The sequence below is a fragment of the Calonectris borealis genome, chromosome Z (assembly GCF_964195595.1).
Source record: "Calonectris borealis chromosome Z, bCalBor7.hap1.2, whole genome shotgun sequence".
In the NCBI taxonomy this organism is placed as follows: Eukaryota; Metazoa; Chordata; class Aves; order Procellariiformes; family Procellariidae; genus Calonectris; species Calonectris borealis.
In genome coordinates this window covers 9,601,350-9,613,471 of record NC_134352.1, presented here as the reverse complement: position 1 = coordinate 9,613,471, position 12,122 = coordinate 9,601,350, and the positions used below count along the sequence as shown (strand labels likewise).

General features: G+C 42.8%; 1 protein-coding gene across 1 annotated transcript in view; it reads right to left on the bottom strand.

Moving 5' to 3' along the window:
• Positions 1–557: 557 nt before the first annotated feature.
• The window catches only part of GRIN3A (glutamate ionotropic receptor NMDA type subunit 3A), a 74,017-nt gene continuing 62,452 nt past the window's right edge, over positions 558–12,122 (bottom strand). The window contains exons 7-9 of the mRNA XM_075137186.1: positions 6,457–6,621; positions 5,616–5,689; positions 558–2,009 (exon numbers count right to left, since the gene is read on the bottom strand). Of these exons, the coding sequence (XP_074993287.1) occupies positions 1,673–2,009; positions 5,616–5,689; positions 6,457–6,621 (576 nt within the window). The 3' untranslated portion in view covers positions 558–1,672. The remainder of the gene's footprint in view (positions 2,010–5,615; positions 5,690–6,456; positions 6,622–12,122) is intronic.

Sequence of the window (12,122 nt, the reverse complement as noted above, 5' to 3'; positions counted from 1 at the left end):
AGCAAGGAAAGAAGGGACATCCTAGGTCTTTCAGACCTATCTGATGCGCAGGGCTCTGGATCCCACCTTCCTGTTTTATGTCCTAATTACTCCTTCCTGGGTTACTGACTGTACTGAAAGAAGTAGACACGCTTGCTGCCCAAAAGCAGAGGCCAAGGACTGAGCAGGTAATAGAATATGAACTCCTCTTGACGAGGCTAATTAGTCTGGGTATCGCTGCTATCAGCTTTTAGTGGTCCATGCAGAGCTTTTCATTTGCAAGTGTTTTTCAAAGGGTAAAGGTGCGTAAAGGTAGAATGCCTTTTTCAAACCCCAAAATACAGTTTCAGGTTTGCCTGTAGCCTTTAAACGACGCCTGGTGAGAACATCACCCCCGGCAACATTCACGCGCAGGTGGCTTGAGATACAGGGAGGGTAAAAATGACTTTGGTGACGTATCTGGGAGACCAGAGTTAGTTCTGACAGTGTTACAAATGTTCTTTTTCTCTGTAATATGGGATGTGTTGCAAAGTGTTGTTTAAAAATTCTTAGAAATCCTGTTTAAATAACACAGTCAGTTGGGTTGATGCAGTATTTATTCAGATGCTGAACAGCTTACCCTTCCTTCCCCTCTACTCATCATCCAGGTGGGAGAGAACGCCACGCAGTACATTGCCTTTGAAACCGCAACTCTCATTCTCCTTCACAGTGGGCCCTGGTCCACTGGGAGGCTTTGGTGACCCCCTTTGACTTTGGTGGGAGCTCGGTGTCAGAATAAATCATGGACCAGAGCCCCTTTACGTCACTTTGGCGTGAGAAAGCACCTTATTGTCAACTGAAGACAGAGAATACTAAGGGAGTAGTTTCACATTGGTAAATACTTCACCTTTGGCGATAAATACTGATTTACAGTGCTGCCACCCCTCCCTTCCTCTCATCCTTGCTCTGTGCCACCGTGAACCCATCCCCTCACATCTGCCGGTGCAGCTGTTGGCATGACTTCTCTCTGGGTGGGAGTGGAAGCCAAACCCGGGCTCAGAAGCAGACAGAGGTGGTGGTTTGGTTTTTGCCAAGTTATTTTTAAGCTGGGTGAGCAGCCACATCTGCATTTGTGCTGACAGAGCTGAGGGAATGCCATGTACTAGGATTGCCACCAAGAATTTGTCTCGTGAAACCACAGCCTGTGCCAGGAGGGAAGGGACTGCCAACACAGAACTAGCACCTGGTGTAATGAGGCAACCATAAAGAGCCTTAGCATGAACGGAGACTAGACCCATAGATACCACAACAAAAACATACCAACAAGGGACATGCTTCCAATGAGCAGTTTAAATTTCCTTCTTTTTTTTTTTCCTTTTTTTTTTTGAATTAATGCACAGAAAGGGCTAAAAAACTGGGGACTTCACTGTACTATCAAGTGGAAGAACCAGGGACTCGCGCTGTTCGGATGCTCCTTGTTTCTCCAGTCCCTTGGGAACGGCTGACGTTTGCCAGGAGAATGAGAAACTTGTTATGAAAGGAGGAGGACTCAGGAGGGTGGCAGTGGCTGTGGGCTGCTGCAATTCTGCTCTCATGAAGAGCGCACTGCCTGCTTTATTTTCGCACCTCTTTCTGGCATTACAAAAGTGTGTTACAAATTTTACAGAGGAAGGGGAGAAAGGAAGAAAAGGGGAGAGGGCCCAGGTATGCTGGCCTAGGGCTCTGCAGTCCTGTTTGTCCTCTGATACTCTTCCAGCTCTGATTTCCTGTCCATGGCGAGTTGCAGCTCCTGCTTGATGATTTCAATCTGCTTCTCCAGCTCTGTAAGCTCTTGCATCACTGAGGTCCTAGCAATATTGAGGGACTCTGCCTTCCCGTTGGTCGTTAAAGAAGCCGGAGTCTCTCTCTTCACCTGAGGCAGGGGGATGTCTTGGTGCTGTCGGATCGTCACCTCATTTTGCCCTTCATCGGTGCAGATATATTTTTTCCGGTGACAGTTGCCCAGATTGGCTGTATTCCACACAGCATGCTGGCTGTTCCCTACATGAGACCTGAACAGAGATGTGAGAGTTAATATGAAATCAGAGCCTGCTCTTGTGTGTATGCAACCCTCCCCTGTGAGCCATCCTACTGGAAAAATATGATGCTGCTGTTATGAATTACATAGAAATATTATTCCTTTATCCTTGGAATTATTTTTCTTGAGAAGCACAAATCATGAATGGCCAAATTTTTGTGATGAAACCAGAGCAGAAACTAGAACAGAATCCTAAAATTCATCTTCCCTCAAACTTTTTTTTTGTTAGTTAGGAAATTACAGTCTTCTCAACTCCAGCTCAGGAAAATGCGAGTCCTCCTCCAAAGCCTTCTGCAAGCTTTTGTGGTTGCAATGTCCTAAGTTCGTTACAGTGTTAGCCTTTTGTGTGTTAGTTCTCTGTCCTAGCTTGGGCATTTGCTCCCATGGAGGAGGAAAGAGGCTGCTTGGAGTTGGTGTGGAGAGATGAAGGGGAAAGTGTGTCCTTTGGACTTCAAGTCTTGTGGAGTAGCTGCTTGTACTTTGGGGCAGTACACCTGGCAGTGTACAGACATGAGCTTCCTGACAAAACAAATAGAATTTGGAATTTTCATGTTGGGGAGAATGCATTTCTGTTTTACTTTTACCACGTAGAAGTTCAATCTGTGAACTTTTTCAAATGCGTCAATGTTTTCCTGGGGAAAAATCTTTCCAAAATATTTTGATTCTAGAGAATCTTTTCCCTCTTTCTTGGGAACTTCACTCTGCAGCCCTCCCACATCAGGGCATTTCCCAGGGTTTCTTCCCAAATAGAGGAGCACCCTGTGGCCTCCGTTCTCCAACTGGAACATAAGGAAGCAGAGTTTGCTGTTGTGGGAGAGGAGCTTGGCTTTCTCACCTGCTTTACCTTTTGGATAGATCTGTGTGCGTTCATTTTATAAACTGAGGGTGAAACTCTGAAGTAGTTGCTCTTAAAACTGCTCCATCACAGAGGTCTTCTGTGGGTATCCTTGGACAAAATGCCTATTAGTGTGAGCTACCAATCGGCAGGTTAGGAAAAAGGATTAACATTTCAGGATTGGGATTGCTGAAAACAGTTGGTTTAGAGGAGGAGTCCGGAGCTGGGGGTAGATACTTTTTTCACCTGCCTGCAGAGAAGGAAGTTGGAAAGTGGAAATTTCTTTAGAGGAGGTGGTGATCAGGAGTGTTTTCAAAAAGATGGGATGGCAGAGAGGGAGGAGAGGAGGCTTTAGGCAGGAGTGGCAGCTCCAGCCTGGGTCCAGCTCCGGAGGGCTCACGGAACCCCAATGGGGACGCCTATGTGGGGTGTTTATTTTTGTGTAAATCAGCCATTTTGTCATACTTCAAAATAAAAGACAGGAAGACTCTCAAGTCTTGTGCTAAACTGATGTGTTTTTTGTGATGCAGTTATGTTAATTCCCCGAGGAGATGAAAACAAACAAGTACCTCTTAAGCACTTTCAGAGAGGGAATAGGATTAGCCTGGGCAAGTAGAAACTGGCAAAGCATTTCCAGGGCCCAGAGCAGAAGGCCACAACGCTGCATTTCCACGCAGCGGTCTAGACAAAAAAGGTCACCTAGCAAGGAGTGGAACTACTGACAAATGGCTGTGGTGCCCAAAGCTGTCTCCCTGCTGTGTAGCTCTGCAGACCCCATGGCGCCCAGGGTCCTGGGCAGCCAGTGCGACCAACTTGCCTTGTAGCAGAAGTATACATCTCAGAGAAGCTGCAGCCCTTTGTTTTGTAAAAATTTCTGAGTTGTATCATCAATCCATAATTTCTGATACCTTTGCCTTTCCTCTCACAAATCAAAACACAGCTTTTTGATAAGTGTTAGTAACTGACATAGCTTCTGCTGCTGCTAGCAGTGGTGCTTTTGTCTGGGGTCTGGGCAGGTGGTTTTAACAAAGGCCAGAGTCCACAGTTCACACTCAAGTTCCATAAAGTAAATGAAACCCTTCACAACTTGGCCACTGATGCTGAGCAGCTCTCCTAGTTTTTGGAAAGTTACAACCTGAAAAAAACAGCGGATTTTCTTCCCTGAGGGAAATAGCAATAGCATAATACAAATTCCTGCCACCTCTTTTCTATACCTTGGTGCTTTTAATAATTCCAGAGTCCCCAGCAGGAATAAAAGAAAGTGTAATAATATAATTGATTTGAGAGCCCTGGGTCATACCTTGCCATATCAGTGTTCATGACAAGCAGGGCACCATGTTACTAGGTGTCTCGAGTCAAATTCACCAGAATTCTGTGCAAAGAGCAGCTCAGACCATGAGAAGAGCAAGGACGGTGGGTGGGTGTGCACGCACACACACGTGGGCTGGGGCTGGATGCTGTGTGGGCAGAAGTTTTTGGGTAGCAGCACATTTTCACTCTCAATGTTGAAAGAATATTTGTGTGGTTCTTTTTCTAAGCCATTCTCTGGGGACCTTAGGGCCATTTTGTGTTACGAAATTTTGGCACGCTCAGTATCTGGTAAATAATTCAGCTGGTGCTTTTTGTGTCGTCAAAGATACAGAGAGCCCCCTCCTCTGGAAGACTCTCCCTCTGGCTGAGTTAGTGCCTCGGGTTGTGGGAGTGTGAATGCTACCACCCGGCAAGGAGGGTGTAGGAGGAGGAGATGTTTTGCACCAGTCAGCTGCTCCTGGTACTGCTGTTCAAAGATCAAAAGTGGAGAGTTGCTGTGTACAAGGAGGTGCCGCACTATGGGGTTTTGTGGGGCAATAAGAGCAAAGAATGAACAGAGGAAATCAATTGCATGCGCTTTTAAATACTTGTTTGTATATAGGCAGTCTGGAAGCTTATAGATGTTTACTTCTTACATTTGCTGCCATTAGTGCAGGAATGACAAACTAAACACACCACACATTTACATACATGGGTTTCAGTCATGCCAAGTATCTAGCAACCGCCTGGAAGACATTTCTTTTCTATAGTCTGTGGCTGAACTTATCTGTAGAAAAGCAATACTGCTGCCTGTGTCTTTTAAAAGTGAATAGTTTTGAGTTACTGAGCAAATGTATCGTTTTAATAAAATGCCTTGTGTTCCTGGTAGCTATAGATAAGATTGTCTCCTCTTCAGAAGACATAGGCTATGAAAACAAGGCAAGGTTGTGACCTACTTTTTTCCTCCAACAAGAGTTGTTTGAGACAAGGGTTTCTGAAAGGAGTGAATTTTCCTCTTCTCAGCTTTCTAATTTCTCACTCTAAAAAATAAGAAAGCTGAAAAAGTTTCTAACATCTATACTGCCTGATCTCTCATTCACTGTGAAGCTATCTCGTAGGGCTCTAGTTAGCTGCCAGTGCTTTAGTATGTGAATAATTAATTACCTAAAAACAAGGGCAACAGACTTAAATGCAAAGCCTGTCTTTAGAATGGGGGTGCTTTTATTAGCTGTATGCGAAATCATGAAAGAACAAAATTTCTAGATTTAATACTTTCTATTGGAAACAATTAATTCATTTCTGCCTCCCTCCCTTGTCACTTCTATCTTGTTTCCTTTTCGTTGGTTCTATTATCTTTGGGGTCTATTAGATCCATAAGTAGATACCCAGACACAACATATTTTATTTCAAAGTAATTTTTGTAGTTTGTGTTTTAAGGCATGCAAAACTTCCTACCTCTTTTCCACTCGTTTTGTCTTAGGCTGGTGTTTGTCCTCAATAAATGAACTGTTCAGAGCACGATGCAATCTCTTGAGGGAAAAGAAGAAAATAAATTAGTAAAAGCAAGATTAAGAATAGCTCCATAAATAGGTAAACAATTTGGGCTTTGTGTGATGGACTTGAGCATAAATTATTTCGCACGTTCAAGGATACAAACAATGTCTGTGTTTTGTCATTACAACAGATTTATTTTCCCGTAGTTTCCCAAGGAAGGGCAATCTGAAAGGTTGATAAATAGTTTGCAAACAATCCTTGGTTAGAATTCCTCAGAAAAAAAGTGGATCTTGACAAACTATGTTATTTGCTAAAAGATCTCTTTCACTGTGCTGCTTTAAAGCATGAGACGCTCTTCCTTTTTGTGCCTTTTGCTGCAAAGTAACTGCTTCCTTTTAGAGCAAACACCTAGAGCAATTTTATTCCATTATTTTTCCTAGAATAATGAAGGAAGTTACCCACTACTTCCTGCATGCATCAAAAGTTTGGGAACCCGTGAGATGAAATGTTCTAGTTAGCCAGTTCAGGATAACAACACTGTTGCTTCTGGTGTCCGAAAAAGTTGTAAGGTTACAAGAGCAAATGGAAAGGTCCCTTCTGTAGGCTTTGCAATTGTTAATATTTGAACAGTTTCCTCTGTGCTTCTCATGCCATCATTAAGTAAGCCTCCTCAAATTCCAGAAGCTGCTGTCACACTTCAAATGCCAATCATCAGAGCCCTTACAACCTTTTACACCTTGTTCTTGTCCTGGCTTTCTTAATCAGCCACACGACTTTCACAGGGTTACTTTTGAATACGTACCTGACTTGTATGGAGCCAGTACTTCATCTTGGATTTCTTCTTAATTCGTGGTAGGACCAGTCTGTACACGATGTGTTCCCCAATGGTAGTGAGAATGGACAAGCCAAACCCAATGCACAACATCACAAAGAGCCCAGAAAAATGCTTGATGCCCATTTGTAGTGTCTGTGAATAAAATCAAAAGGGGAAGTTAATGAAGGAGGCTGTTAGTGTATTTTAACAGATGCTTCCTTTTTCTTTTTGAAGTGGAAATGTGGTCTGACTGAATACACAGTGGTGAAATACTGCAGAATAGTCTGGATGCTCTTCACAACAAAGCCTGTCTGTGCTGCAGAAAGCTCGGTGTCCAGTCAGAGCAAAGGACCTGCCATGGGAATGAGAATCAGACGAAGACCAGGGAATTTTTTTCCTCGTGCTGTTTCCCTAATGAGATTAAGTGTTGAACACGTACAAGAATCCAGTATTTGTGGTGGCTCTGCATTTGTAAAAGCAAATACTGCTTGAGAGAATACAGTCAATGAACTGTAGAGCAAGTCCTTCATCAGCAGTGAGCTAAGACCGACTTGATCATATCTTCTGGGAATTGATCATTAACTTCCTCTTTTCGTGCTTTATCCTTGATGGAAGGTCATGGAGAAAATGTTCTGTAGTAGTAGCACAAACATGGCACCTTTCCACTCCCTACATTAACAGGACTGTGTTTGTTAGGAACCCCGACTGCAATTATGAAAAACAGGAACACTCTCACCTTGTTCTGTCAACCCACCCTTTTCATGTAGGGTAGGAAGCCTTTAATTAATTTGAGTCTCTTACTGGCATTAATCGTGTTTGAAGACCAAGAAACCATGTGCAGCAGCAATCTGTACCACAAACACCTGCACTCCAGTGGGTGGGTCAGGTTTGCATGTTATACATAATCTTAGTACCTTTATTCTCATGCCTCCATAACTCAGTTATGAGTTTATCAATAACTAAATACTCCTGCTAATAATTACTGCCTATAGACTACTTTGGAAATATTTCCAAGAGCACAAGTTCTACTTGTGCCTTTCTATTAAAAAATGTTATTCCCCGTGTCAAAAAAAAAAAGAGTAGAAAATTGCTTGGGTAGGGTGTCTGTCAGGAGCTGGTATCTGGGATGCTATCTCCCTGGATAATTGACCCGGGTGTTCCTTCAGTTTGTTGTTAGTTTGCTGGGTGGGTGGTGGTGGGGATTATGCTTTGTTATGACTCTAGCTGTGTAATCCAGAAACAAAACTGGATTTAGTCGAAAGATACATCACAGAATGTTAGGTTGCTGTATGGTAGGGAGCATTTGTATTGTTCTGAGAATACGAATGAGGTTTAGTAAAATATGATCAAACTCTAGTCATTCAAAATAATAATAAAAAAAAGAGACACAGTGTCAATTGCAGTGGGGATTCATGTATGCATGAGGTGTCTCCTCCAGCCTGAGGTTGGTGTTTGATGCCACTCCAGTACTGCTGCGGAGAGAACACTTGGCCAGCTCCTTACATGAAAAATAACTCCCTTGTCTTCAGTAAAGCTGCTCTGATTTATGCTGATGAGGGTCTGGCTCACTGTCCTGTCAGCTCTGCAGAATAGTTTTCTACCTTCCCTGGAAGCAGGTGAAAGAAATTCCAGCACTGGCATCTCAGATGCATTTTTCACTTGTAATGGATAGCTTTTGAAATTGTCCCAAACAAGACATCCTTTCCTAGGAAAGGAAATGCCAAAACAAAGCATCAGTAATATTTCACCTAGCAATAAAGAAGATAATGCATTGAAAGAGCTGCCTGATAAAGGCTGCACAGTAGAGGGAAATTTTTGAGACTAAATTAAGTGAGGAAATGAGGTAGGGGAGAAATAATTAGCAGTGTGTCTTGCAGTGTATGGAGTGATTATTTATAGCAATATCAGCACATGTACATACCTTTGTAAAAAGACAATTTATCAGCTGTTCATAATTACTGTAGACACACATGTTAAATAATAAAGGAAACCATCTAATAGAGGCACCTCTCATTTTCATAGCTTCATGCTGATTGGTATCAGAGCAGCAAGCTCTACTACTTATTTTGTAGTTTGTGTATGTATTTGTAGGTGCATATATAGAATATATTTGGAAAGAGCAGCAATAAACTGGATTCTCTGAGTGACTGCTTTCCTCTCTGCTGAAGTGGTAGGGGTCAGGTATGTGTGTGCGTTAGGTCTTTGCTGGCAATAGAAAACCAACTGATGACTTTCTCTACTGCAGTATCTTCTTTTCTTTCTTCTTTTTTTTTTTAAGGAATAAAAGCCCATAATGTGGTGTATTCTCTATTAACCCAGGATAAAAATACAGTCCTTGCTCCAACTTTGTAGTCATAAATTCAGCAGGTAGCTCCCTGCATTTTAGGAGATGGAACTCAACTATGCCCATGTGGCGGTTCTGAAGCAATAACCAACCATAGTCAGTCCTGTGATGATTACAGCTAATGGGTGCTAAGCGCTACATTGGCAACAGCCTCTAAGTTATTTGCCACTTGCAAATTGGAAATTGGCAGTTTCTGAAAACCAACAAATACAAAACCAGAAGTGGAGGTATCTGCTTTTTTTATATATCCTTAGAAAGACTTTTTTGATTTATCAACCCATATCTGCAATTCCTACCTAAACATTTCCTGCCGTCTCCTCTGTAGTTAAATGCTTTTTCTTTGGGCCTCGAAGAGAATGAAGGGGATGCAGAGAAGAGAGGTTGGTATTTGTGTTCTCTTTGAAGGTGGGAGCAGAGACAAAAAACAGCACTCAGTGATTTCATTATTGGATTTCATGGGCAAAACTCGTGCTTTATTCCCTACTACAAGAGACTGTAAATGCTTTACTCTCCCTGGTTGTACTGAGAGCAGTGAATAAGCCATCAAATATGCCTGTGGTCCAGCTTTGACTAATTAGAAGCCTCTGAATATTTTTGTGGATACTTTGCAGGCTGGCAGCACAGCGCAGGTATTGGTGCTACACACTGCTGAAGCCAAACACTAAATAGGGATATCATGTGTGTATTAGCTATAATGATAAGCTATCCTTTTTGGTAGCATTTTCCCCGCAAAGATTTTAAAAAGCTTTGCTGAGATCAGGAAGTTAAATTTTGCAGCACCTCTGTGAAGAAGGAATTACTTCCAGCTTTACTAGAGATAAATGGATATAAAGGGCAGATTTCTAAATGCAGATGCTCATTTGGGCATCTCAGTAGGTTTTCAAAATCTTGATGCTGATGCTGTAATTAGGTAACTGAACAGTATTAAAACCTGTCCCTGTCTCCAGATCGTGGCATTTCTTGTAGCTGCAGAGACTGTTATTTATTTATTTATTATTCATCCTTATGGCTTTCTGTGCTCTCAAAGAAGTGGCAGCATTGGAGTAGTATACGTTTAATCTCTTTAGGGAGATAATCCTTAGCAAAGACCAGTGACTGTGGCTTTAGGGTTTCAAGTGCCAAATTTTAAGATACTGTAAATCACTGTCTCGCTTTAGCAAGACAAGTTCCTTTCCCCTCTTGTTGTGAGGAGTTTTGCACAGATCTTGAAAAATACTTCCCTTTGTAATAAATGTTTTTCTTTCAACTCTTCCATTATCCAAGCCCCGTCCATAGTGGGAAGGACAACAATACACATATCATCCAAATTAGGTATTGCGAAGATGTTTGCTTCTGTGATATTACAGGCTGGTAAATTGGGAATAACAGCTTTGTCTCCTCAGACGTGAACTATTTTTTTCTTCAGTTTTGACACGTGAATCTAAATCTGTTACTCATTTCCAGGAGACTCAAAACATGCTTCTCCTGACTCTGTTGTCAGACTCAGTACTCACACACTCCTTTCTTCAGGACCATTGTGGAAAATATTATTTTCCCCAGGGCAAGTCCAGATGCCACTGCCTCTTCCCACATTGAGACGACCCCTTTACAATGCAACGTCTGTCATTTTGTGACATCCTTCTTCATAATGTTCCCAGTTCTCCAGTGAGCAAAGGCCAGCTGACAGCATTCGTGCAGACTGAGCAAATTGTCTTGGCAGCAAAATCTTTGTTCTTGTTCTTTGTGTTTGTTTTTCACGCACTGGTAACAAGGCACCGTGAAAGGTGACTGACGGGCGGCTTTTATTTATGAGCACAGGTCAGTTTGTTCCCTTTGTGGAGGGGTCTGCATGGCCTTCCCTTGACACCTGCAGTGCACCAGAGACAAGCATATAAACCACAGCTTCAAGGTAACGGCTAGAAAACTGACTGTTGAGTAGTCAGGTGATTGGTATAACGAAAAAGGAAACTAACTGTTGACCTTTCAGGACACTAAGCAAAACTCCGAGCAGAAAGGCACAATTGACTGGATGACAACTGGATAAAATCACGGCAAGATGAATGAGGCACTGTCTGATTGTGCATCCCGGGTGACGCTGAGGCCAAAGATCAGCAGTTTAGGCACAAGCCATGGCAGGTCAAGTTTAAGCAAGTTCCTTCAAAGACTCCAGAGAAGAGCCCGTCAGTGGATCCCACCACTGCTGAGAGAAGAAGAGAGGATAAAAGGACTTTGTCTTTGCTAGGTGCCTGGTCTGGATCAGATGGAAGCCCGTGGCCAATGACTGATCCCCACCATTAGCAGTGTGGACCTCTCCCTCAGGCACTGGCAGGAGGTGCATGGCACTGTGCCTTCCCCAGTGTCACCACCTGTGGAAAGCGGTGGGTCTGCAGTAACGGGGTCAGTTTGGGCTGGTGTCGTTTGGGTGCTTGCATATATTGTTATTGTAAATGTCAGGTTAGATAATGTTTGTGTGAAGCATCAGTAAGTTGTTGGTATTAATAGTTGGGATACTGTTACATAACAATATATTATTTTTTATTCCATGTATTGGTTGTTATCTGACTGAACTGCCAGTCTATGTGTAAATCAGTCTCTAAGTTCTAAAGCTCCTGTTGTCCTGTGACAATTGCGAATGGAGAATATACAAGCCTTTCAAGTGAAATAAAAGAAAAAGTTTCAACAATAACATTTTTTAAAACGTAGCTTAAAAGCTATAAAACAGTCTGTACCCACAGTTAGCTTTTCCCAAAGCCTGACTACTCCCTGGACCAGGAGGGGCCCTTCTCACCGTGGTGTGCCAGCTCATCTCCTCTACACCCTGCCCTGCTCATCACTGCCTGGTCTGAGCAGTCAAAACCACTGCTAGGTGACAGGCAACTTGCCTGTTCAGGCTATCCACCCTGCCTGCTGTCATAGTGGCTTAGTGCCGTAGCTGTTTCACTCTATGAGCAGAAAGTTGCAAAGCTGCCAATTCACTGTATTTTGGTTCCCAAAAATGCCACAGAAAGAAAGAATTTGCAGTTCCTCCTGAGCTTGGGTGGAGCTAATGTGCTGGAGAGGAAAGTCCTAGGAGCCTGGCTCCTGCTGAAGTGGCATTAATGAGAAAAACAGTAGGGTAGAGGAAGGGCCAAGTGTATTGTATGGAAATTGAAAACAAATGACATTGATTATGTCCAGATGTAATATGTGCAAATATAACTCTGCCAACCCCACTTCCCTCCTGCACTATGCTCTGCCCTAAGTAGGGACTTAGCAAATTTACAACAAAGGAGTTCCTTTGAGACTAGAGTATGACAATTTTAAATCAAGAGTACTCAGGTGATATTGCTAG